The 27,363-nt window shown below is 43.2% G+C and overlaps 1 protein-coding gene across 2 annotated transcripts in view; it reads right to left on the bottom strand.

Annotated features, from left to right (window-relative positions):
• The window catches only part of ETV5 (ets variant 5), a 63,150-nt gene extending 36,141 nt beyond the window's left edge, over positions 1 to 27,009 (bottom strand). The window contains exons 1-5 of one of the 2 annotated variants that reach the window (XM_011953372.1): positions 26,837 to 27,009; positions 23,710 to 23,828; positions 23,487 to 23,574; positions 23,310 to 23,357; positions 23,166 to 23,216 (exon numbers count right to left, since the gene is read on the bottom strand). In XM_011953372.1, the coding sequence (XP_011808762.1) occupies positions 23,166 to 23,216; positions 23,310 to 23,357; positions 23,487 to 23,574; positions 23,710 to 23,754 (232 nt within the window). In that variant the 5' untranslated portion in view covers positions 23,755 to 23,828; positions 26,837 to 27,009. Of the gene's footprint in view, positions 1 to 23,165; positions 23,217 to 23,309; positions 23,358 to 23,486; positions 23,575 to 23,709; positions 23,829 to 26,352 lie in introns of both variants that reach the window. The other variant, XM_011953371.1, reaches the window with a different exon arrangement.
• Positions 27,010 to 27,363: the final 354 nt, after the last annotated feature.

Raw genomic sequence — 27,363 nt, 5'->3', positions numbered from 1 at the left:
GAAGAAAAAACCCCAAAGAACAAAAAACCGAGTTTGCCTTTTCTGTCTTCTCTAGGAGCTAAATTGTTGCAGAGACAGCATTTTATCCAAAGTGGAAAGATGCATTTCACGCTATAAGGGCTGCCTTCTAGTTGAGTTAGAACAATTACTCCTTGTCTAGCTACCTTGGAAGGTGGGGAAGGAGAGCAAGTTAAGCTTCTGTGCTGGCCACTGGCCACCGTATCAAAGGTCTCATTAAATAGCTAACTACAGTCAGTGGTCTGGTGACCCAATAACATTTTCAGTTTGACTCAATGTTTACACCTGAAACATCTTTAGGAGTTAAGTTAATTCTTAGTAATTATACTAGGTAGAACTAGCTAAACAAATCATCACTTCTCTCTTTTTTTTTTCTGAGATGGAGTCTCAATCTGTCGCCTAGGCTGGAGTGCAACGGCGGCGATCACTGCAATCTCCGCCTCCTGGGTTCAAATGATTCTCCTGCCTCAGGCTGCTGAGTAGCTGGGATTACAGGCGCCCGCCACCACGTCCAGCTAATTTTTGTATTTTTAGTAGAGACAGGGTTTCACCATGTTGGCCAGGCTGGTCTTGAACTACTGACCTCCTGATCCGCCCACCTCGGCCTCCCAAAGTGCTGGGATTACAGGCACGAGCCACCACGCCCAGCCTAAACAATCATCTCTTTTCTATTAATATCTGATAAGACCGAACAATCTTCCAGTCAACTGGCCTCTCAGGTGCCTCTATAATCCCAAATTCTGAACTCAGGAGTGAGTGCGAGACAGATGACTCTATCACAGATGACAAGGTTATAAAGCAATGTTGCTGCAAAGTCCTGCCAGTGACTGACTTGAAAGGACAGGTTTTCATAATTCCTTTCTTACATAATGCCAACTGCTTTCCCTGAATACATAAAATAAGCTGAGAACTAGCAGATTATATTTAGAAGTCATTAGTTTCTCTCGTGATTTTTTGATGGTGACATCATGGCAGCCAACACTCAATTGTTATCAATTGTTTCAAATATTCACACAGAAAATAGTGAAGCTTGTTCGAAAGTTGCTAGTAAATGAGAATTTGACACAGAAATCCCTTTCTCCAACGCAGTAGTCTGGCAGTTCTCAGCACTGGCCCTTGGTCACTGCCCTTCCTCTCACCAGTCTTCTACTATAAAAGTTTTGGCAAAACAATGAGGAAAGGTAATGATGACCCAATTTGAACAAAAGCTACATGTCCTTGAAACGGCTACGTTTCTTGCTTTATCTAAAGATAGTCATTTGCAATCACTTTACCTAATTGTTTGGAAAGAAAACAATTAGTGTATTATTCAATGGTCTGATTTCAGGTTTTAGAAGTGTCTTGACATTGTCACAATATTATTATAACAGTTACCAATTCTGCTGACAAGTCTAACACCAGAGGGTAAGCACAAGTTGCCCAGAAAGAAACATTTTGTATTTGTTTCGGGAACTGCACATATCTAAAAGGATCTAAATTGCCAGCGAATTCTGATGTCTTGATTTCTTCAAATCTAGACAGTACTTAGTGTGTACCACATCATTTTGGCTCTAAATTATATAGTACCTTCTACCCCAAAATGTCTTGTATGTGCAATAGTATATTCTTTATACAAAGGGGGAGTTCAAAAAGTATTTGCGTGAACAAATAGACTGTATTTCCAATTTGTTCTTACCCTTGAAGGCAGGGACCACATCTACCCTACAAGGCTGGGTACAATGTTAGTAATACATACTTTCCCCACCCAGGATAAAACATGGCAGGAACGAGAATGGAGAAAGTTTCACAGATCTACACTGACAGGAAAGCCACAAGGGGCCCTGTGAGTGGTGAGGAACAAGGCTCAGCTCCTTAAAGGTCTGTAGGACTAGAGGATGTGTGAAGGAGCCTAATTCTGGCATGTGTTAGTCAGAGATAGTGGTGTATTTAAAGCAGGAACTCAGAAGCCCAAGGAATGCTCCTTGCTTTCAGTCTGTTTCTTCATTTGTAAAATGAGGTATGCGATGCTGCCTCGAGAAATAAAGAAAAGGGCACAGCATCTTGCAAATGGTGCTATGATGTTGTGTAATTATACCCTGTGCTTTCAAAAACAGTATTTACCTTTGCACAGCTGACTTACTAGATGATGACAGAGACCCAGGACTATAAAGGATGGCAACAAATTGGAATTGAAAAGGCATCATGAACTCTTGAGGAAGTCTGAAAAGAAATGCTAAAAAAAAAAAAGTTGACATTTGAGCTAATAAACATCTTCTGCAATTAGAAACTTTGAGTTTAAACTCAGAATTGTAGAAGAGGGCCCACCAAGTCAGGGGTGTCCCGACAATAATTCTTGCTGAATGGGGACTACCCTCTTTGTCATGAAGATCTTTCTTTCCTTCATCATTCATTCATTCATTCATTCATTCATTCATTCATTCACAGAGTATGTTCGATGGGCCAGGTATTCTGGATGTCAGGGGTATATGATACTACGCAAAACAGACATGGTCCTTTGCTCATGGCCTGCATAATTTAGTAAGGCATCTGACTTTTAGCATCTTCTCAACGATGCAATTAGAGATAGATTAGGGCCCCAGTATGCTGAATTCAAGTCCTTACATTTATAGATAAGGATCCTGAGGCCCAAAGGAACTAAAGGTCTTAGGCTGCTGCTATTCGAGGGGAGAAGAGGCAAGGGCCCCTGCACCGTCATTGTGGTCATCTTCTACCACACTGACAGAAACGCAAGATATTCCACTCGCTCACTTTGTACATTCAAAATAGAAGGCATAAACCTTTTTTTTCAACTAAACAAAAACACCACTTACACCTGGTTAAGAGAAAATGCTCTGGAACAAAGGGAAAATAGTTGAGAAGAACTAATACCTCTGGAAAAGAACAGAGAAGGCTGATCAAGAAAGAAGCAGCCAGCCAGACCCCTTACCATTTCCTTTATGCCTAGTTGCCCTTATATATCTAATTTCATTCAGTCTTCCCAATTTAATGAGAAAGCTATTAATGCTTCCATTGTCTTCATTTTACAAACATGAAAACAAGGCTTAAAGTCACTTGCCACGGTTTCACAGCTGGACAGTGGCCAGGATTCCTACCTATGCTGTTCTTAGTCTTTTCATTCTATTGTCTCCCAGAAAGAATCTGAGAGAAAAAAGACCAATCAAAGAGGGAATAAAAGAAAAAGGGAAAGAGAGAAGGAAGACAATATAGGAGAAGAAAACAGAAGGATACTTTTTTCCAGCTCTCAAGGCTGTATCCTCATGTTTACCCTACACTCCCCAGTGCCCTAAATCCACTCAAGGACTTAACGCCTTTGTCTGGCTCTAGGATACCAAAATTAACCAGGATCTCTATTTCACCTCCATTGTCACAGGCAATGACATCCCCGACTCCAGTAGCCTTCTTTTTTTTTTTGAGACGGAGTTTCACCCTTGTTGCCCAGACTGGAGTGCAATGGCGCAATCTCGGCTCACTGCCACCTCCGCCTCCCGAGTTCAAGTGATTCTCTTGCCTCAGCCTCTCGAGTAGCTGGGATTCCAGGCGTGCACCACCACAACTGGCTAATTTTTTTTATTTTCAGTAGAGATGGGGGTTTCACCACGTTGGTCAGGCTGGTCTTGAACTCCTGACCTCCGGTGATCCGCCTGCCTCGGCATCTCAAGGTGCTGGGATTATAGGTGTGAGCCACCGCGCCTGGCAGCCTTCACTTTTTGTAATCCTTGCCTCCCATTCTAGCATTCCATCTAAAATGTCTCACTCTCCCTTCTATAGTTAAGCTGATCAAAACCTTCTGCTCATTCAGACAGTTGCCAGCACTTCAGAAGACCTGGTGTCTTCTACAGCCAGTCACTACTACCCAGACTCTGCACTGAAGCCATGGATGCCATCTCTCTCCTCAGAAGCCCTGCCCCGCCCTGAAACTGCTTCTGGACAATTGTCCTACTACCACCACTGAGGCAGGAAGACCTTGAGTGAGCTGTCTGGACCCCGATTTGACTATAAGAACTCTACTAACGATCTATGCACAAATATCTGTATGACAGTCTTAGCTTGTCGGGGTAGGAAAAAGGGCACCTAGCTGATAAGATGTAATTAAGTCCAAATCTGTGGGTATGCACAATCAAGTATATGTATTGCCTTGCAGACAACCGTAACACCATTTTAAATTTAGATGTGATGCTCCCAAGTCAACCAACTTCACAGTTGCTTTTCTTATTAGGCTAGGGAACTCCTTAGATTTTTCTATCTGACACAGGGATCAAAATCCAAGCCTGGTCCTAGCCATGCAATAAGGCAAGAATAATAAACACAAGGCAAATTAGAAAGAAGGAAAGAAATCTGTCATTATTAACAGGTGGCCTGGTTGGGTACATAGAAAATATAAAAATGACCACAAAGTATAAGAATCAGTAAGCAAAGTCATTGGCTATGAGGTCAACATGTTAAAAAAACTTTCAATATACAGTAACTAAAACAATGTGAAATTAAAAGCATACACAATATCAACAAAATCATCAAATACCTAGGAAAATGTCTAATAAAAGATATATAAGATGTCTACACTGGGCCAGGCATGGTGGCTCATGCCTATAATCCCAGCACTTTGGGAGGCTAAGGCAGGGCAGATCGCTTGACCCCAGGAGTTTGAGCCCAGCCTGGGCAACATTAACAAAATCCCATCTCCACAAAAAAATACAGAAAAAAAAAAAAAAATCAGCTGGGACTGTAGTGTGTACCTGTGGTCCCAGCTATGAGGGAAGGTGAGGTGGAAGGGTCACCTGAGCCCGCAAGGCTGAGGCTACTGTGAGCTGTGATCATGCCACCGCACTCCGGACTGGGCAACAGAGTGAGACCCCATCTCAAGAAAAAACAAAGAAAAAAGATACCTACACTGAAATCCACAAAACACTAAGGAAAATTAAAGAACTCTCAATAAATGGGAAGGATAGATCATGCTGGTGGACTGGAATGCTTCACATTATAAAGATACCATTTCTTCCCAAATTTATCTATAGGTTCAATGTAACCCCCAACAAAATCTCAGCATTACACAGAAGGGAGAATGAAGAAATTGCAATTATGCTTAACAACATGGATGAATCTCACAAATATGCTGAGCTAAAAGAAGTCAGGCACAAAAGGGTACCTGCCATGTAAGTCCATTTATATAAAGTTCAAAAAAAGACAAAACTAATCTACGGTGTTTGAAAGTCAGGAGGGAGGTTACTCTTGATGGGCTGGTGCCTGTTAAGGGGGCACAGGAGTCTTCTTATAGTCTGGTAAGTTCCATTTTCTGATCTAAACGCTTACACTGTTTGTGAGAATACATCATGCAGCTATACTCTTGTGATTTCTGTATGTTACTTCGATTACATTTCTACTTTCAAAAAAAGCAGACTGGTCCTCATCAAATAGCACCACAGAGTTAATACTAAGATTTATCAAATTTTAGAAAAACTTTCTTCTGTGATGGTCTAGAAACAGTCTTCCAAAGAAACAACTCAGTTGTTTTAAAACAGAAAAAATAAACTGGTCCATTCAAGAGAAATAATAATTCCCTCCGCTGACAAAATCTGTTTCCTGCCCACAAGTACAGGCCTGTGGACTGTTCAAGGCAGCCACCCCATGCCCGTGCTAACGGTAAACTTCACTATTACAGCCCCAAGGATCAAGACGTAGGAAAATACTTTTGTTGGATATTATGATGAGCGACAGTTCCATTCAAAAGGATTTTTTTTTTTTTTTTAGAAAGACAAAACCCATCTTGTCTAATAAGGCTTTCTTTGGTGTTTCATAATCATCAAAGTTTCAGTTTGCCACAGACTTTGTTGTGAATACATAAAACATTTATGTAGCTGCTGAGTGTTAAAGAAATTGCCAATTAGTTACCCTGCGGTTTCAAGGGGAGAAGGACTAAGCGCATCCGGATTTCTCCTACTTCACACACAGGCTCTGACCGCCTTCCACCAGCTGTCATACTTCAGGTTCTGTTTTGGGGTTTTCCTTCTCCCTTCTTCAGTTTCATTTACCTTCATCTGGGCCAGACTCATCTTTCCCAAATCAGCTGTGCAGGCCTGACTTCCAGGGAAGACTTTATTTGGTCACACGCTATAGCCATGATCCTCTTACTTCACATGGAAAGTTGTGTCTCATGACAGAAGTTGACCAGAGCACTGACACGTGCTTCTCAATGGTGTGTCCATGAGGCTGCAGCTCAGGGGGCTGGCCTAGGTCTCCATGACCTCCCATTACACTTGAACAGGTATGATGTGGAATGTACACAAATAGTAGTGACCATACACTGCTCAGGGTTCCAGAGCCACCATCCTGAAATGAAGGCCTTCTCCTAAGTCTCCTGGCCACCAGCTTTCTGGGTCACTGCTCCTCTCTCTGACCACTGCCATCTCACATCCCTTCCCTCTAGAGGAAGAATTACATACTATGTAGTCCAAGAATGGGGGTGGGAGGGGAGAGAAGTCCGAGACACCTGCCCATACTATTAATATTCTATGGTTGTGGGAGTGAATAGAACACAGGGAAAGAAGGCAGAGGAAAAGATGATCAAGAAGAGGGACCTGGACATATAACAAGGACACTGGCAAAACAGAACTGAAAAACCCACCAGGGAAGAGCAAGTGTGACCTCTTTTTCCCTGATTTACCCTTAACTTGTCTGAGGACTCCACTGGCAAAGACCAGAGGGCTTTGAGTCACCAGAGGGAGTGTACCTTATGTTTCCAACATAGTGCTGTCTACTCTTAGCTCTTGCCTTTTTTAGGAATTTTGAGACAAAGCTCAAATACCTAGTTAGCAGGAAAAAAGATGTAGATAGGGTAAGATCTTTTTTTTAAGTTCTACTATATTACCAGAGAGGGTCAGAAATATTTATTTTAGGACTGAGCAGATTAAAAACTCATTTCACACATAAAATCTATTATACCTCAATATTCTTTGTAATTGCTCTAACAGCACTAGTGAATGTCTCTAATAGTAGATAATACCCTGTTCTGGGAAACAAGAAGGTTCACAAGGAGATAAGGTTAAGTGGACAGGTTCTGGCACTTAAAAAAGAACATCTGGAAAAGGAGATGTCTGGATTTCCAAACCACATAAGAGGCATGCTCAAACTTGTTTAACATTGATCCTGCCTGGCAACAGTTTCCAAAAATAAAAATCGACAATGTTATCAAATTTAGTTAGGGGACACAAGTTCTAAAAGCAGAATTGGAGTAGGTATGGAAGAATGTGCCGTTTTTCTTTAATATCTCACACAGCTAACCTGTGTAAGGATAAATTCTCGAATTTAATACGTGAAAAATCATCCACACATAGTAAAATCAACCATTGAGCAAGCTGTGCTAAAGACTCTTTAATGAGTCCCCCAAAAGCCCTCTCCTCAAACACGCACAAACCATCTCTGACCCATTTCTCTCCATCTGTGTCACTCTGTTCTTTCACCACTGTTTTAAGGCCAACACAAACGCATGAATGTGAGAAGTGAGAGAATCAACAACATTGGAGATTTCTAAGCCTAAGGGCAGCATTTCTGGATGCTGTTTGCATTTCTATATATTCTTTAAAAATGGACCATAAAAAAGTCAACGACTGGCCAAGACTTCAAAAAAGTCACTGTTACAGGTAAAATAAAAAAGCTAGGGAGACTGTTGCATATTAAAGAGGATAAATGGAGCATAAACATAAATGCAATGTGTGATTTTAAACTGAATCCTAGATCAAAACCATTATCAACATTGCTGAAAAGATATCTGGAGACAATTGGGGAATTCTAAATATTACTGAATAAAGATTTTCTTAGGTTATGTAGCAGAATGTCAATCTGTGGAGATGCACACCAGAGTATTTGGGGTGAAATGTTATAATGCCTGAAAGTTGCTTTCAAATGGTTAAGAAAAAACTACACACACACAGAGATGAAGCAAATGTAGCTATACGTTTTAAAAATAAATAAATAAAACAGTGATTCCGTCCCATTTCCTCTGCGATATCTGGAGAAAAAAATCCTTTATCTTATGGTTAACTAACATGTCAAAAGTAGAAATGCTAAGAACTTCAAAACCATACATCGACACATGAAGAAAGCCACCCTTGGCCTATCACTGAATTGGAAGGATAATACACCCCTGGGAATCTAGCCTTACACAAGGATAAATGGTGGTCACACCTAATGTCTACGCCAGTGGTTCTCAAACATTTTGTTGGCTTTGGCCCACTTAGAAAGGACAAGGGAACACTCCAGAGACAGCAAAATAAAAACAGCCACTGCTGTTACTGTGACTACTGCCTGCTGCTAATACTTCCACCAAACTGCTTGGGTAGAAAGACAGCAGTTACACAAATGCAAAATGATTAACAAAAATAACACCTATCAGTAACTCTATATTCATATTAGTGCATATATAACAGGAACTAAAATATATGCCCAAGTCAACCACAAACATTCTTGAGAAAAAATGGAGAATTTCCACTCCTTGTGAATTTATATGTAAAACAGGTTTAGGACAATAGATTGTCCAGAACAGTTGGACAACCCATTCGATTTCATCCCCAGGGTCTTCAAGAGAGTGCAAGGCAGCTATCACCAACCTGGGAAGGTTGGCAGAATTAAAGTTCTCTTTCTTATGGTTCTCCTTCATTTTCTTCCCTCATAAGCAGCTGGGTTAGCCCCTTCTACCCCTAAAGGCTGAGCAGGGCTGGGATCAGGATGAGAGGAAGCTGGAAATACGTGGCCTAGGCTTTTGCTGCTCTGAGCCTGGGGGCTCCCACTGTTCAGCCTAGTTTACCAGGCTAGATAAAAAGGAATATGGGGCTGAAGACCTAAACTGTGTTAAAGTAAGTACACTGGTTTGGAAGATCCCCTATGCATTTATGTCTTAGGAACCAAGAATGGCAGCTGGACCTTAATGTGGAATCAAGGCCCTCCATACGACTCATGGGGGACATGACAAACACCTGATAAGCCAACAACTGGCTGGCCATACCACATGCCAGGGCTGAGATTTCAGGGCAGGCTCATTCTGCAAGAACAGCTGCATTTGTCCTGGGCAAAGTCCCACATGAAGAAAGTAAGACTTGTGCTTTGTGCTTGTGCTTTGGGATAGGGTTTGCTATTAGCAGGTACAGGGAAAGAAGCTTCAGAACTGGCACAGCTGTATAGTATTCAGGACTTTAGATTAGCAATTAATCACGGTGGTGGAAGGAGGTTATGATGTTGATGACTCTGGGGTATTTTTGTGATTTGTCCTATTTCTCACCAAGAACCAAAGGACTGACTGTCACCCTGGTGGTATATTTCAGGGCTCCAGGGTATCAGATCAAACATGAGGTAGCAGAATTCATCAATGAACAGTTATAGAATAGAATCCCTTCCTATAAGGCCAATTACCATCTTCTGTACAATAAATAACGCAAGAGCCAAATTAGGGAGTGGTAAAGCTAGTTCCTGGAACACTTGGCTTCAGGAATCAGATTTCTCCCATGTGGTGGGAAAAAACTACAGTCAGCAGAAGACAGGCTTCAGGAACTGGTGTGTGGACAAAAACAAAATAAAACAAAAAAACAACAAAACATTCTATTCTTCTCGATTTAGACCTAGAAACTTGGGGTAATACAATCAGCTCAAAATAAAAGGCTTTGAATGTATTATCATGACATGGACTATGGGAAAGACAGATCCAAAAACCGGGGTTAGGGTTACATTGGTATAGGAATAAGACCAACCTAAGACCCAGATTCAAGTTTTTGAAGTTTTGATGGCTTTGCATGAAAATGGCTAGAAATACCAGGATGAAATAGTAGCCAATGAAATTAGAGCCAGGTCTTGCCACAGTGGGAAAGGAAGTGAGGGAAGGAGACACCTTTCTTGCTCATGAGAATAGATGAGGTTGTATCAAGTGTCTGGAAATTCAAGAGCCAAGACCTTTTGGGGAAGATTTTTGAAATGCAAGCTGAGGAATTTTGCTGGTGAGTGCTATGTTAAAAAATGCTAGGCACCTTGCTTGAAAGATAGCATACAGACTATCTCCAGAGAGCCCACTCTCAGTTCCTAAGTGTGGTGGTGGAAACACAATTATTAAGGACACTGGAAGATTACTCTAGAATTCTGAAAATGGCCTTGAATATAACAGAAACTAAAGGGAAGAAAAGGAGCTTAGAAAAGAACTGAACCAGCTTTGAAAACATATACGTAGCATTAGTAGACAATGGTATCTGAAACATCTCTAAGAAGTTGCCTGCAAAGACAGTGGAATTTCTCCCAGAATACAGGAATTAAGAGTTATTGATAAAATTTCCCCCACCTGGGTTTCATTTTATCTTTTTTTGTTTGTTTTTTCAGAGGCAGGGTCTTGCTCTGTAACCCAGGCTAGAGAGCAATGGCGCAATCATAGCTCACTGCAGTCTCAAACTTCTGGGCTCAAGTGACCTTCTTGCCTCAGCCTCCTGAGTAGGTGGGACCACAGGCGCCTGCCACCACATCCAGCTAAATTTTTTTTTTTTTTTAAGAGACGGGATCTCACTATGTTGCCCAGACTGGTCTCAATCTCCCGGCCTCATGTGATCCTCTAGTCTCAGCCTCTCAAAGTGTTGAGATTACAGGCTTGAGCCACTGCACCCAGCCTCAAAACTGGGTTTTAAAATAGATGATAGAACTGGTACCGAGAAGCAGTTAAAACCTTGAGGCCATTCTCTGTAAGTCTCTTCTCCGTTGCTTGTTTACCTCAGATAACCCTAAGCCTCTGCTATGCCCTCGAGCTGACAATAGCAACATGGGTCTAGGTTGTGACACATATCATGTATTGGGCTTGTAGAACATTGCTTTCTCTGGGGAAATGCTGGCTGTATATAGAATTGGTGCTTGAAGACAAGATCCTGCAGAGTTCTGGAGAGTCAAGTGTTTATATAAGACCAGTGTTATGATATTTTATGCCCTTATTGCTCCTTGGAATGTGGGCTATATGAGATACAGGATAGATTCAACAACGGAGAAATCCAGCATATCAGCAATTCCAGCTTAGGGGACCCACAGGTTGTAGCTTCTAGTAGACCCCAGAACAAAGCCTGTCTGGCTAGGGGTAAAAGCTGGGAAAGATGAAAATGGTGATTTTACACTTACAAAGGAATTTTAATTTCTTTGTGGGAAGGGGAAATGACTTGCCAAGGAGGTTACACTTAACAGAAAAGGGCTTTAGTTGGGAGCATTCTCACACTGTTAAAAATCTTATTATTTGAACTGTAAGGTTTATATTATCTAGTGGCTTCATATAACCTTGGGGAAGGGGAGGTGGTTTAAAGGTTTGCTTCCACTAAGCCTGGCTCAATGATTGCAACATTCAGCAAACAATTGCTTCCCTCCCCTCCCCCGTTTCCTATGGCCGCTTACAGCAATGGTAGCAGCTAGACAGCAGAACCAGCACAGGGTATCTGGCAATCAAATCCCCAACTGAAATACAATTGGTTAAAAGACAAAAACTAAATTCTGCTCATGAAAGTCAGCTTGGGAAGTTACTGTCTAACATAAAATTATAACCCACAGGTTGGACAGTACAACTCAGGCTGACCGGCCAAAGTGTGGGGGGCACTCCAAACTCCAGGGGGAGCTCAAGACTTGCCCTACCTCTGTACTCCTTCCAGAGAGAAGAAATGTGATCAAGTCTAAGATGACACCCAGGTCCTCAAGGACAGATGGGGGAAAGATGGGGTGGGGTGACAGTTTTGGCTAGAATGAGCAAATGTCATCCTGAACACTGTCTACCTTTTCTGCTGCATGAGGCTGAAAGCTGCTCCCACTCTCCAAAGGCTGAGAAGGCCCAGGGAAGAGCTCAAGGCAATGGGCCTGTTGCAGGCCTTCAGAGTAAAAGAGTCATCAAAGGTGACCTATGGGGCACTAGCAAGTTTGCCAAGGCAGAGAAGTTGGCAAGTCATGCCTTTGGTCATCAACTAGGAGAGCTGGCTTTTGGGATACTGGTCTTGTCCTTTCTTCATTTCTATCAGTGAATGACATGGGTGATTTGTAAAGGTTTCTATTCTAACTCTGGCTAAAATACAAGGAAAGTAATTCTTTGTATTAATGCTTCGTCACTGCTCCCCCTCCCAAAAGAAGTGGTTAGGGATGGGAGGAGAGCCTTCCATCCACGGGTGTAAAGTACTAAATCAGCAATGTCCTAATTCATAGATGGTGACCTGTGGGTAAGAACGATTATCTATCACTGAATAGCTGCATCTTATTCTCAGGACAAAAATGCCTCTTTCAGACAGACAGTCATTTCCAAACAGAAAACCTCTGTTATCAAATAAAGAAGAAAACTGGATGCCAATGGTAGTAGAGTGATTTTTTTTGACCCAGATGAACTAGTTTCAGATTTACTTCCTTTAATTTCATATTCTTTCTACACTTCAGCATTTTTCTTGAAACAGCTTGGATTTGTACAGTTCCTTTTCTTCAAAGGACTCATTTAGCCTAACAATTTAGGACTGTTACTTTAGAACTCCAAAAATGGAAACCTAGATGGCTTGAATGTAAGCGTTAGAAATTAAAGGTCAGTAAAGGAGACTAGAAAATAATTAGACCAACTTCGATTGAGGTAGGGCTCAAGTATTAGTAGATATGGGGCTCTTCCATTAAAAACATTTTGTACGGGATGAATATTTCTAATTGCGTAAGAGTGTCACATCTCAGAATTTGTGGGATGTGGAGAAACCAAAGCATTTAACAGTCAAGTAACATGCTTGTGAGTACAGAGCTGACTCCAGGAGAGTCAAGATAAAAAAAAAGAGGTTCTTCTGACTTCTAATGCACCACCCCCTTTCAACTACCATAGGCTGGGTTCTTTTAGACCTACAGCCACAGAGCTGGTATGTTGGTTACTTTCATGCTTAAGAGACCAGCAGGATACAAATGTGAGGGACTGGCCTGATTACACCAAAGGAGGATCTGAGCATTATTCGAATCAGTGTTTTACTACTTTCCTTGGGCAGCTAGCTGTTCAAAGAATTTTAATAGTCAACCTGTAGAAATACAATAAGACAACTAGTGGCTTTACTTTCAAGATTGAGAAAGAGGTCTAAGGAAACCCGTGTCCTCCCAACTCATTAGAGATGACAGGGTGGCTTCCTCTACTGTGCCCTTACATCGATCACAGTGGATTTTACCATGAAGGGCTGCTCACAGTGGATCACGCAATCAGGATAAGGGGAAACAGGACATTTTTCCTGAAAGGAAAAAAAATTGCAAAACTAAACCTTAAGCTTTAACATCCCTTCTATAATTTACTCCCAACTTACATAATTCTCATCTACACTGGCACTAAAGTGAAATGTTAACAGTACTTGAAATAGGATTTAAGCACTGTGGAAAATCTTATCTTTAATTTCAAATTGAAAATTCATCCGTAAAATCTGACAGAAGAAAATCCAAACCCTAGGGAAATGAGTTTCTTCCCCCAGAACCATTCCCTTCTATCTATAGCCCCACTTCTCCTAAAAGCAGAAACTCAGCAAGTACGTCAAGGGTGCCTAAACTGTGACTTGCACTCTAGCACATGCAGTCTTACTGGGAAACATAGCATTAGCTGCTCAAAGTCTAAATGCAGCCTAGCAACACTTGGCTAGTGTATGTGTTTAAAAGAGGAAACAGAAAATGAGAAATAGCCCTAACTAGCTTTTGTTCTATTTATCTAGAAGGTCATCCCAAGGACTCAGAACTCTGGGTTTGAGACCCTTTACAGTGTTACTTCCCCACCAGCTGGAGGCTGGGGCAGCTGGGATGGGAAGGGCCTGTGGTAGGGAATGCGGTGGTGTGCGGGCTGTATGTGCCAGGTGTCCACAGTGTGCAGAGCAGGCGCTGTGGCCGAGGCGGACATAAACACGTGACAGGGCTCCTCTGCTTTTGCAGACAGAGTCTAAGAAACGTGATTTGTTTCCTGTTTCAATAGGAATAAAAACTGGGAAGCAGGGACTATGATTATTAGTTGTCAAAAATACTAAATACTTCTCAAAGCCCTATGCTGTTTCCACCTTCTTCTGCAAGAAATAAAATTCCATGGCTGCTGGGGAAGAAAAAAAATGAAGATGGAGTTGAGAAGCAGAAATTTTCCGAGTCAAGATATCCCTCAGCACAGCAAAGTTATCCCCCCTCAATTATTCTCTATTAAAATTCAGATGAGGAAACTAGGGGTAGGCTCCAGGATCTGGCCTTTACTGTGGGTGACCGTGTGGAAGAGACATCCCCTCCTCTTCTATTCTACCTTTCCTATGGAAAAAGTATGAAAGACCCTCATTAAGTGCTCTTGCAGGCCATTACAAAGTATTTCCAGGCACTCAGCTGAAAGTGTTTATGTAAGCGAAGTCCTTCTCAGTCCCTCTGGAGAAACACACATATCAGCATCCTCCTACACAGCTGATATCTAGTGTTACCTCCTGAGAGGTTTCAAACTCTCTCACAAAAGGACAATCTGCCCAGGCCTGCTCTTTTTTAATAGGGAAGGGAAGGCGTGCTTGCAAGGCCAATTTACAGCAAGGGAAAAAAAATCCTTGAGGCAAAACACAAGTGCAAACTGCCTTATTAAGGTTGTGAGGATGAAGAGTAGGAACTAAGAAAAGCTCTTTAAAATCCTGAGGAAGCTGCTCTGGATCATTACTATTACGTTTTGTTTTGCCTTTTAACTGATTGTAGTTTTTATGCTCATCATACACCCCTGGGCTATCCCACAGAGCACACTGGACATGTATCTGTGAGCTGCCGGTGAGCTACGGGGTAAGATGTTGGAGGATGTTTAAGTGTGGAAGCAGCTGGGTGTGGTGGTTCCAACCTGTAATCCCAGCTATGTGGGAGAATTGCTTGAGGCCAGGAGTTCCAGACCAGCCTGGGCAACACAGCAAGACTACCCCCACCCCACCTCCTTGGCCAATCAATCCCCTTGGCCAATCAATCAATCAATCAAGGGTTGATGCTAGTTTGAGGCACGTGCACCCTTAAAACCTGGCCTAGTTTTGGCATGATGAGGCTCCTTTGGTTTGGGGGTTGCTCAGAGGCTGGGTTTTTCTGGTACTTCCAAGGATGTTCATTTTGGGAGGTTATGCATTTGATTAGTGTCCAGTGGAAGGGTTTACAGCCATAGTGAGATTCCCTCATTGCTCAGTACCAGAGTTTGAGTACGGTCGTTTAAAAAATGATACTTACCTGACCACAGTGGAAACTTAAACAGGAGTGAAGGCAAAGGAGAAGAGAAACTACAACTTTGTCTCCCCCATGTTAAAACTGTAAGCCTAAGCAAGAAGTATCTGTGTCGTGGCAGGCAAACACCTGGGCTACTCAGGCCTGGAGTAGACTGCAGGTCAGAGGAGAAGAGCAGGCAGGAATCCTCAATGGGGAGCTAAAGCCACAACCCCACGGGAAGGAGATAAAATCGTAACAGCCTCAGATCAAGTCTGAACACCTCCCTCTCCAGGGGAAGCTAAACCACCCTCTCCTCTATTATCACTCCCTTTAGACAGCTACCGTCTAAAATGAGAGACAAAGAAAGGGGAGTGGGCTTCACTGGCTTTGTAGGTCAGAAGCAGCTCTTCCCCAGAAACCCAGGCCATCAGCCCGGCAGTTGAAGGGTTAAAGTGAGCACTTAAAAGAAAACTCAAACCCCATTAAGCCCAGGCTTGGAGAACAGGGAGCAGCAGGGAAGCCAAAGGAAACTAATTTTGGAGGCTCTCCAAGCTGCCAATCACAAGCATATTTCTAACAGTCCCAGTGTTGTTTGAGTTGGTTGTTTTTCCACAGTCTGCACAATGGGGTCTGGTTATTCATTGAAAAAGTCTGCAAGTGAGCCCCGCCCTCCATTCACAACCAATTTGGAATGCTCCATTCAGGCAAGAGGGGGAATCTGCAGCTCTGCTAGCTGGGGCAGACCTAATAGTGCTCAGCGCCCAGCTGTCGCCGCAGGGACGCTTGCTCGCTCAGTATGCTGTGTTTATGTAAGAAATTCAGACACGGCAGGGGCTCTTGCCTGCTGTGCACCCTTCCTAGGATTCAAATAGCCACGACCCTTGTGGAAATCTGCAAGGGTGTGCAAAAGTCCGCTAGAAGTAAGGTCAGAAAGTGCCCTCTGGCAAAAGGGGAAAGGCAAAAGAAAAACTATCATGTGCCACTCGGTTCAGAATCCGGCTGTAGCTACCAGCTGAGAGAAAGAGACTTCAGTGGTATTTCTCCTGCCCCAGGGTAAGCTGGTTTGCATTAGGGGACAGCTTTCTCTGGAAGCCTGCCTCTCCAGACTTTCTTTCCCATTCACTGCTGGTAGCTGCGTCGGGAGCCACCTGGCTTCCTCCCCAGGGGAGGAGGGCTCTGAAGACACTACTAGATTTTCTGGCTGCAGAGGAGGGGACAAGCTACCTATTACAACAATTTCACAGTTCCTTTTTTAGCTTTGGATCCAGCCTGAAGAGTTCGAATGCCCTCCTGAATGCTCATGAGACATCAAAAGGGAAGAATGTGGAGATCTAAGGTTGGAGGGTGAAATCTACACTGAGACTTTGCAAAGTACAAGGCAAAAAAACTGGTTTCGTTTCTTAGGTATTTTTTCCAAACCTTCAATAATCACCCTGAGGGAAAGCTGATGGAGCCGGTCTGACCACCAGACTTTATTTCAAGGAAAAGCATACTTCTTTATGAAAAGAATGAATGCAGGAGATACATTTGAGCTCATGGTCGTTTCCTTTTTTTCATCACATATTTGGCTCTTTTCAAATGTCTTATGTATACTTCTCACTGCCTGCCCTCACGTCCCCTCCAGCGAGCTCAGTGCCACTGGAAGCATTTCTCTGAAGTTCTTCTGACCACAGAATCCCCAATCCATGCCTTGGCTCTTCAGATCAGCCTCAAACTCCTGGCCTTTTAATAACTAGATCTTATCCTGCTCCCTGGAATCTTGCACTCTCTGCTTCAATTTTCCCCTAGATGCTTCTTTCTTTTTAAACAAGGGAGCAGCCTTTATTTTCTATGCAGAGTCCTCTTATGTGGAATTCTTTTCCCTTTAACATCTGAGTTGCTAGCCCACTGTCATTTGCCTGCCAGGCCCAAAGGTGTACTTACATTATGGTTATAATTTATACATACACCCTCTAACTAGTGCGGGCACATACTAGGGGCCTGGTTTCTTGCCACTCCTTTAAGCCAAGTCTAGAGGGACAGGACAATGATAGAAACTGACGACCAAAGCCTCTGTTAAATGAGCTTGATGAGTTCACAAAATGAATTTTTAAAAAAGCAACCTAATCCGGTAATGGCATCAGCATGCCTGGCACTTGTCCAAGAGCTGGGAGCTGCAACATGACAAGCCTCTGAGCTCCTTGGATTCCAAGTGGAGAAGCACTGTGTGCCAGGGCACAGATGGGGCCCAAGCTGCCTCAAGGGCAGCCGTATGCCCGAGAGGGGGCTGTCAGCCTCTGAGGCTGGATGTACTTTACCACCACTAAAACCCAAGAAATGTGTGGAGGGAACAGTTTCTCGGCAGAGAATCACACACCCCACCCCACAAGAAACTTTTTTTTCTGGGGCTGAAATTAAAACAATGATACTACTAGATGGTAGAAATGGGAGACAGTACAAATTTTCAGCTTCATTATGCTACCCATGTCTTACTCTTGTAAAACTGAAGAATGCTGAAAGAGGAGGGGATAAATGGTAATTTCTTGATGGATGCCAGGATTTTGTTACTTCTGGCACCTACACAAGTGATCTTGACACAGATGTAACTCCCCATCCCAAGTCTTTCTCACCAAATACAAAGGACTGGTAAGCCTACTGGGTTTTGTTAGATGACTAACAGCACAGAGACACAGAAGGGTAAGAGAAAAAATTCAGTTTAAATAAGTCTAACTGAATTAAAGGTAGACGAAAGCAGATTTTGTAAAACAGTTGGCTCCTTTAAGTAAATGGGTACTGTAGGTCTGGGGTCCTTGAGAATACTGAGTCTAGGAATCTTTGAGGCTATCAAAACAGGAAGGATTTCAAATCATTTAGCACCCTCCCAGCAGTAAGGTACTGGGCTAGCTAACAAAGACTTTGAAAGTAACACTGTAAAACCTGGAGTCAAAGAATCTCTCCTCCATGTTTTCCTCACACTTTCTTCAGCATTCTTTTCTACCTTCAGAACTACTGACTCCTGAAAAGTATAAACCGATGGCCTTGTTTTCCCTCAAACCTCTAAGAGCCCACTGTTTTCTTTCTTATCTTGCCAAACAAGAAGACTTTAGGATGATCCTTTCGAATAGAGGTGGCCCAAGCAGGAAAATGTGGTGTTTTGCTACACCACACCTAGGACCAAAGACCAAAATGATGTACCCTCTCCAAAGGAAAGGCACTGCCTCGACTATACTAACCTCACACATTAATAAAGAAATCCAGCTGAATAATCTCATCGTGAAACAGGATTAAGATCAATGTGTTTTAGGCTCAAGGGCTGTCATTAACAGTTAATCCTATTTCCCCAGCCGTCTATTGCAATGTATTTATGAAAAGTCGATTTTATCAGTTAATTAGCTGGTCCTTAGGAAATTACTTGTACTTCCTCCAGTTGTTCCATTCTTTTTGAAACACAGATCTTAAAAGAACACTTCAAGGGGAAAATGGGGTCATCTGGATCTTAAAACAATTCTCTAGGCTATATTTGGTATGGAGGCCATGATTTCGAAATAAGATTTTTATCATGCTCTCTACTCAGCATAAAATATCTTAGTTATTCAAGATGCTAACAGGTATATATTTACAATATCATAACTGAAATAAATAAGTGAGATTAAAAATCAGACCCGAAATGTAGATTTAAAAAACTGCTATTTATATATGCTAAAATCGAGTAATACACTCTTTAAGTACCCAAACAGTTCAGAAAAATGAATGGAACACATCACCTTACCCCCATTTTGAAACACTCTTGAGTTCCAATCTTATCCAAGGCATAGTTAGTTCTATGAAAATGTGTAGTAAAGATGTACACACATCTATGCACTGACCCAGATTCCCTGGTTTAGTAGCTCTATGTGTTAAGGTACACATTTAGCTACATACACACTTACGTAGATATACACACATGCACAAACACTTCTTCATATGAAGGACATATATACACAGTTTTATCTGTATACACACTAAAGGTGTCTTCTAGGAAACATGGCAGTTTTTTTTGTTTTTGTTTTTTAGAGATAGGGTCTTGCTCTGGTACCTAGGCTGGGGTACAGTGGTGTGATCCCTACTCGCTGCAACTGTAACCTTGAATTCTTAGGCTCAAGTGATCCTCCTGACTTGGCCTCCCAAAGTGCTGGGGTTACAGGTGTGAGCCTAAATGTCAGTTTTTTAATAATTTTTTTTCTTTTATAATTGTTCTCTCTCTTCCAAATCCTAGACGGAAAAACTCAAAGCATCAAGGTATTGAATAATTTTCTCAGGATCACAGAAGGAAGAGAAGTGACTGCAGAATTGGACAGCCAGAGGTCTCCCTGATGCTTTCCTGGACGCCATCTCTAGGTATCTAAAATAATGGAGAGCCCTGAATACACTTGAACATGCCACTACTCCCTGGCTCTGCAGCTTTGTGAGAGCTTCTTTAAGAATATTTATCTTTTTCTTACATCACCTAATCCTTCCCATTTGCCCCCACTACTGCTCAGTCTCTCCAGCTATTTGGAAATAGCTGTGAAAGGAGGGGGCTGGGCAAGACTGTCTCTACAAGGGACATCCAACTCAAGCAATCTGAGATCTTCAGGGTTACTTCTTAGGACCAAAGGACAGTGAGGTACACTGGTAGAATCCCTATGATCTATAGATTTCTATTCCCTTGAATTTGACCTTTAGGAGTTTCCATGCTTTACTGGTATCTATATGTGTGAGGTGGAGGTGAAATCTGTACAGCTAGAAGTAAGCTGGGCATTTCCATAAGATATAAAAGCAATGGTTTCTTTCACTCAAATCAGACTTAAGGATGTATCCCTATGGGCAGGAAACCCAATTCTGAGAAACTTACAAAATATAATATCTTTAGAAGTTGAACTTTTAGTGTTTAGAGAAAAAAAAAAGGCCATAATCTTTAAAACTGACATTCCAAAATAAAAATATTACCTACATTTCTACTCTCTTTCTTTCATGTATACAATAAATTTATACATATACAATGGAAAATTATCAAATCATTATTAATAGGAAAGTCTATTACCAGTGGCCACCAGTAAGAATATTTGTTACAGGCCAGGGATGGTGGCTCACACCTGTAATTCCAGCACTCTGGGAGGCTGAGGTGGGCGGATCACCGGAGGTCAGGAGTTCAAGACCAGCCTGGAAATCATGGTGAAACCCCGTCTCTACTAAAAATACAAAAATTAGCCAGGCGTGGTGGTAGGTGCCTGTAATCCCAGCTACTTGGGAGGCTGAGGCAGAAGAAATGATCGAACCCGGGAGGCAGACATCCTAGTGAGTGAGCCGAGATTGCGCCATTGTACTCCAGCCTGGGTGACAAGAGCAAAACTCTCTCAAAAAAAAGAAAAAAGAAAAAAAAACCGGTTTGCTTTCCCCTGGCAAATCTAAGTTTGGCTTATATTCATTGGTTAGGTGACTCAAACCAACTCATAAGGTTTCATTAAATTTGAATGAAGTTTTTTCCCTCCCCTGAAAAAAATCACGGGCTCTTCCAGAAAATGACTGCAGTGAAGCTGGTCCTGAACTCGAGGCTGTGGAAAGTGCTCATGGAAAAGTTAAGTGCATGCAGCCGGCTGTGGGCTCTGCCAGCTCCTCCTCATGCTTCTGGCTGTCAGTCTGAACTACAGGAAAACATAACAGCAAGAATGAATGGCTCAAAGATGCACCACCCACATTTGTGTTCTTGCCTCGCTTCTTAGGCAAGTTATTCTACTTGAATCTATCCCTTCTTGAAGCTCTACCTCAAGAAATAAAGTCAGAGAGAAAGAATCATTAGAAGACCTTTTCTAGGCTAGTCAACCATCTTTTATATCCTTAAAAGATAGAAAGGCTCAACCTTAGGCAGTTAAAACAAAAAGTAAGCAAAGTAAAAAAAAACATACTTGGTAAGTAGAAACATCTCCCAAATTACCTCCATTTAAGGTACAGAATTTTAATTAAAGAACTTAGAACATTCTATTTGCTGAGCAGAAATTATTTCTAAAGAGCCAAAACACATTTATTGATTTCTTCACTTTAGCCTATTCCCACAGATAAAAATCTCTCCAAATATAAATCCTGCTTGCTGACAAAGAACATACCCTTGCTTCAGCACATGCAATCAATCTGAATGCAGCCATCTCATCTCCCTTTTAACTCTTTTGGGTTACAGAGAAACAAACAAAAGTGTCATAAAAGCATTTCAAAGAACCTCTGCCAAGAAAGCCACCTCCCAAACAGACTGCAGTTTATGCTGCTTTGAGCAAGAACTGGAAACGCTGGGCCAAATTGTCAACACAGAACAAAGTTGGATTACAAACCCTGTCTTTCATCTTGCAAACACACACACACACACACACACACAATTTGGGTTATCTTTAGTCTTTCAGTGGCAGGCTTCCCCATGAAGGCAATCAAAGGGCAATAATTAGCATGCATTTACTCTCCTATAGAACACATCCACAGCAAGCTGTGACAAAGCTAAGGTAACCATGCATGTGTGTGTTACAGTTTATTCCCTTTTACAGTTTCATGGCATTGTGCCTTGGACATGAGGCCTATCATTAAGGAATGTTTAGCTGCTACCTCTGTTACATTTAAAAGATTTGGAATACCCAGCTTTTTACTTAGAGACATACCTAAGATACTGTCTCTCCACTGGCAGTTTTACACACATACACCCACCTACCCAGAGATAAAACAAAGCTGGGAAGAATCTGTTGGTCCAAAATGAGAAATTGAGTCCTTGCATGGCTCAGGTGCTTGCTATTATAAACTATGACTAAGAGACATGAATTTCTCTATGATGCAACTCTCAAGAGAGGCAGCATTTTCTCCAGGCCTCTCTTAAACCTGCTCATTCGCCAGTGACTAATGCTCTCTAGAGCAGCCCTGTGCTGCTCAAATTTCATCAGCCAGCTTTGTCCTTGATAACTCCGCCTAGACCATAAAAGCTTCCAAACCTGTTGAGGACAGCCCCAAATGATCAGTGCAGAGCAACCATGCCCCTGCCAGTGCTGAAAACCATCTTTTGAGCTTCCCACTGCATTTTATCTCTAGTAATGAGCGCTTAGTGACCATTTTAAGGAAAAGTTTCTCTTCTCTGAAAAGAAAAGCCACAGCAACTACATGAAAAGTAAGAGTAAATCAGGCCACTCTGTGACCACCCCTTGTCAGCTTAGGAGTAGAGACAAAATTGACAACTGTTGGATGAAGCCAAAGTTAACTGGAGTTTTCCATTAACTATTTTCTGCACCTTTAAGAAAAAGAGAAATATCAGGTTCATGATTCACATCAAGGACTTAATTTATAAAACAAACCCCCAAAAAGCCACAAAACAATGCGTGATTAATAGATGCTTGGCCCAACACCATATATATTATGTCAGTTATTATAATTTTGAGCTTAAAACTTTGCAATATTCTTTTTTTTTTTTTGAGATGGAGCCTTGCTCTGTTGCCCAGGCTGGAGTGCAGTGATGCAGTCTCAGCTCACTGCAACCTCCGCCTTCTGGATTTAAGTGATTCTCCTGCCTCAGCCTCCTGAGTAGCTTGGATTATAGGTGCCCGCCACCAAGCCTGGCTAATTTTTGTATTTTTAGTAGAGATGGGGTTTCCCCATGTTGGCCAGGCTGGTCTTGAATGCCTGACCTCAAGTGATCCGCCCTCCTCAGCCTCCTAAAGTCCTGGGATTACAGGCGTGAGCCACTGCGCCCAGTCAGCTTTACAATATTCTTAAGGAAAAAGAAATTTAGGATAAAATTATGTTCAGTAAGTCTTACCTGCAATACAGTAGAAACACTTTAGAAATAATTTTAATAAGAAATAAAATTTTCAGGGTTAATTCTGAATTATTAGAAGAAACTAAATGCATACTACTGTCTAAATCTGGCCATAGATGAAAAAAGCATATTCTAGACATAGATGATCCAAGACCAAACAATTTCAGAACAAATGTGCCATCACCAGAAAGGTACTTACAGTTATCAGACTGAAAATCTGGGACAAACTGTTCATCATCAGGAACTTGTGCTGGAAAACAGATTTTTATTTTAGACCTTTAAGGTTTATTAAAAAGCACAGTAAAATGTTTTATATGGAAAATAGGACATCCATGAAACTTGCCTTCAGCTAACCAAGCCTCTTGAAGTTGACTGAGATCCTGAAACAGCTCTGAAATTGAAAACAGAAGACCCCAGAATGAGGATATTTCTTCTGCTAGGGAGAAGACAGGGAAGAATCTACATGCTACTGTCACTGGGAGCAGGCAAGCCATAACATAGGCAGGGAAAGCTTTACTACCTTCAGAATCGTGAGCCAGATCTGTGTCCAAAAACTTCCTCTTTCTGTCGATCACAGGCCGCCCTCTACATTCCTCAGATCGAGATTTCTGAAAGAGGCCAACAGAAAGTGAAGGCTCAAGTGTAGTAAAGAGGTCCAAAGGGGGTCGACTCACTAAACCAACAGGGGGAAGAGTCATATTGGAGAGGGAGGACAAAACAAACCAAAAGCCACATAAACTTACCCCTGGGACCATAAAAGGGACTTGCTGATCATAAAACCCATCCATGGTGCTTTCAGCGTCTCTAATATCACTTTGAGAGGTTTCAGCATTGAGTAATTTCTGGGGGAAAAGGGATCCTCCTGTAATATGAATTTGGGAGATTTTAACTAAGAGGTGGGGAAAAGAAACTAAGAGGGGGGAAATAATTTTAGACTGCCTTTTTTTTAGGGCCTGTGCAAAATTATTACCCTTCTGCGAAGTACTTAAAACTTACTCAAGGTGCAAGCTTTACAGATCAAAGACGGGTTTGAGTAATGGTATCAGAGGTACACGATGTACTTTGTGCCAAATCCATTTACCTAGTCATCATTTTTTCTTTCTTTTTTACATCATTACAATTACAGATTTGCTACTGTCTGTCCTCTACCAAAACAAAACAAAACAAAAACCCTTATTTTCGTTATAAAAGGGTGATTTCAAGATTCCCTCATATACTCCAGGGCATTTGTAGTAGAGTTTTTAAAACAGAGATAATTTAATTTTTAACAGTACAGTGTCAGGAAGCAGAGAAACTGGGTTTAAGTATTCCAAATTATTGGCAATTAAAGACCTGACATACATGGTGTTTCTAAAAGCATTTTGTAGGTCAGTGTTAAAACACTATATATAGTTCCTAGAATAAATTGATCAGAGGTATACTTATCTTCACACACAACTCTTTATTAAAAAGAGGTCTAAATAGATATAGCATCTGTAATGTCACAAATATCTCCCTGGTTACTTACAGAGATATTTGTGACATCTCCAACTTCTAAAAGAATAAAATGCCTATGAAAAGTAATGGATTAAAAAAACTAATTCCATTGCATGTGGTACAATGCATCTCTACCAAAGGTCTTTTAAAACTTAGGCTGTTTCCTATAGTGTAGTCATTTTTTCTAGACATAACCCCCACCCCACCCCCAAATGAAACTCATTTCAGGACTAATTAATTGTTGAGTCTGGGGAAAAAGGGGGGGGGGTTAGAAGGGAGAAAATTTCTAACCTGAGTGGAATAAAGTAACAATTTTAGGAAGGTACCATCTTCCTAAACACTTTTATTCTCCAAATAAAAACACCGCTAAGTCAACAAAAGGTGGAAAAACATTCATTTCACTCGCTCCAGCTCTAAGCAATTCAAAATGCTTAAAGGCCAATTTCTTTTGTTTAACATATACACACATTTTAAACAGGAAACTTTCCCCCGGTAAGCAATTCCATCCAATTTGTTTTTCACACTATGTGTAGCATATCAATTTTTTCGTAAGTGAGCAGGATACAAGGAAACCCTTCACAGCCAGCCTCCTCCTCAGCACTTTGGCCCAAGGAATCAGATTATTTTCAAAGTCAAAGGAAAGAGAGGAGCAAAATAGCACACAGTTCGTAACTTCCTAGAAAAACACTCGCGCCAGCCTGCCTGCGTGCCCCGTCCAAACAGCACAAGAGACGTTCAGAATAATACCTCTCTCATATGCCACCAAACCGTATACAAAATTTGAGAAACCTCAGCAGTGAGTTGAGGGGGCATGTCGCTTATGAAAGTCTGTCAGATTAAATCGTGGCCTTAGACATTTTGTGAATGTTTGTTAGGGGGAAGGGGACAACCAGTAGGAGACGGGAGGGGGAGGTATTTTTCAGTCTCGTGATGAAATACTTCACCCGGAAGAGCAAAAAAAAAATTCTAAAAAATTAAAAGAAATAAACTGCCATAAACGAACCGAAAAGAGACATTCCAAGGTTAGAAAAATTGTATTCCAAGTATAATTTTTTAAAAAGCCTGAAGGAAAGGCTCGAGTTCATCCAGGAGTTTAAACCACTTCCTTTGCCCCCCTCACCACCCGCGCCCCGGGTGCCCCCAGGAAAACTTTAGCACAGCGCAGCGGCGCGATCCAGGCCCCTCCCCTGTGGCGCGCAGCGGGCCCAGTTTTATGAATGGGAGAGCGAGCCGCGGCCGCCACATCAGGTAGAGGCTGTAACTGGATCTCTCGCGCTGGGCCCCATTCACAAAATAAGACACACTTCCACCCAATTCCCAGCCTTCCCCATTCATGAAAACTCCTTCAGCTGCGCCCCCGCCCCCACTTCCAACGCACGCCCAGCCTCCGACGCAGGCCCCTCACCCCAGCGTTTTAGGAAGAAAGCTCAATGCTTCATTCACAAAAAGGGAAGAAAAAAAAAAAGCCGCAGGGAGCAGCGAGCCAACGAAAGAAACCCGCTTCATTCATAAAGTCACCCACATTCATAAAAACGAGGTGCTGCGGCCGGCGCTACCAGCCGCTTCCAATCCTTCCCACCCCCAACAGCTCTCCTTGGCACCCCCTCCTCGACCAGGAGTTCAGTTCCCCGCCCCGAGTTTTCTCCACCTTCTGAAAATGCGGCCAGAACCCTAATCCACTGCGAGGCTCCAGCATCTTTCGGTGCTGCTCCCTCCACACCCGTGTTATCCCCACCATCCCCAGGCCGCTGTTCCGGTGCGCCCCGATTTTTCTCGAGTCGCAGCACAGCCCGACGCCCTCAGCCTGCTAGGTGGGAGGAAGGCGACCGCATGTCCACTCTCCACTACCTGAAACTTGCAAGGCCTGCGTAAGTTCCTGGTCGACCCCCGCCCCCGCAGGCTGCACTTGCCTGTGTCATTTACCCCCTCCCGGTGCTCTGGGGGGCAGCGCCTCTCAGACATTCCCCTCAAACTGCTTCCCGCCCCCTCCTCCCAACTGCGGAGCTCCGCCAAGCGTCTCTTCTCGCGAGCCTCCAAGTCCCCTCGGGGCTCTCGAATCTCCAGAGACTGCGAAAGCCTCGCAACTCCGCGATCCCCCATCCACTCGGGAGCCCCCGCACTCGCGCTCCCGCGCGCCTCCCCCACGACGTGTGGAAAGCCGCTCTCCCCGCGCTCCGGAACCGTTAGCCGCACCCGCCCGGCGCCTCCCAGGAACCAAACTGGACCGAGCCGCGGGGGGGAGGGGGCGATCAACCCGGGGGGGGTCACCCCAGGTACTGCACCCCGACTTTGAAGATTCTGAATCAACCCGTGAACTCTAGCCAGGTGGGCCTGTCGGACCCGTGGCCGGACGCCCCTTCTGCTCTCACTCCTGCCCCCGCAAAGCCCCCTCACCTGAGGCGGCCGCTCTCCTCCCCTTGCAGCGGCCCCGGCGGCGCAGGCGCGCTCACGCACGCGCGCACCGGGCCTGGGCGCCTGGGTTAAAGGCTGGACCGAACCGCTCCGAAGACGGTGAACCGCTCCGCGCACCAGCGGCTGGACTCTGCGCCGCAGCTGCCAACCAGGCTGGAGCGCTGGCCCGGCCCCCCGCGGCCCGCTGCTCCGCCCGCCGCCATTGGCCCGCGGCCCTAGCCCAGCCTTGTTCCCATTGGCCCGAGGCCGTTCCCGCGGCTGTCCATCACCTCTTGTTTACCCTGTCTGCGGGCAAATCCAACCAAGCCGCCCCCTTAACTCCGGCCCCCATTGGCCAACGATGCATCTCTCTCCACCCCCTCAGGGGTCTGTTTTACATAATTTATGCACCGGGGGCCATTGGCCAATCAGCACAGGCTTGTTTATATAATGAATGTAAGGACGTTTTTCATTCATAAAAAACGCGACCTGAGGGGGAAGCTTAGCTGAGTCAGTGAAGCACTTAAAGG

The sequence above is a fragment of the Colobus angolensis genome, unplaced genomic scaffold, assembly GCF_000951035.1.
Source record: "Colobus angolensis palliatus isolate OR3802 unplaced genomic scaffold, Cang.pa_1.0 Scaffold36, whole genome shotgun sequence".
Classification (NCBI taxonomy): domain Eukaryota; kingdom Metazoa; phylum Chordata; class Mammalia; order Primates; family Cercopithecidae; genus Colobus; species Colobus angolensis.
This window is presented reverse-complemented; position numbering and strand designations above follow the sequence as displayed.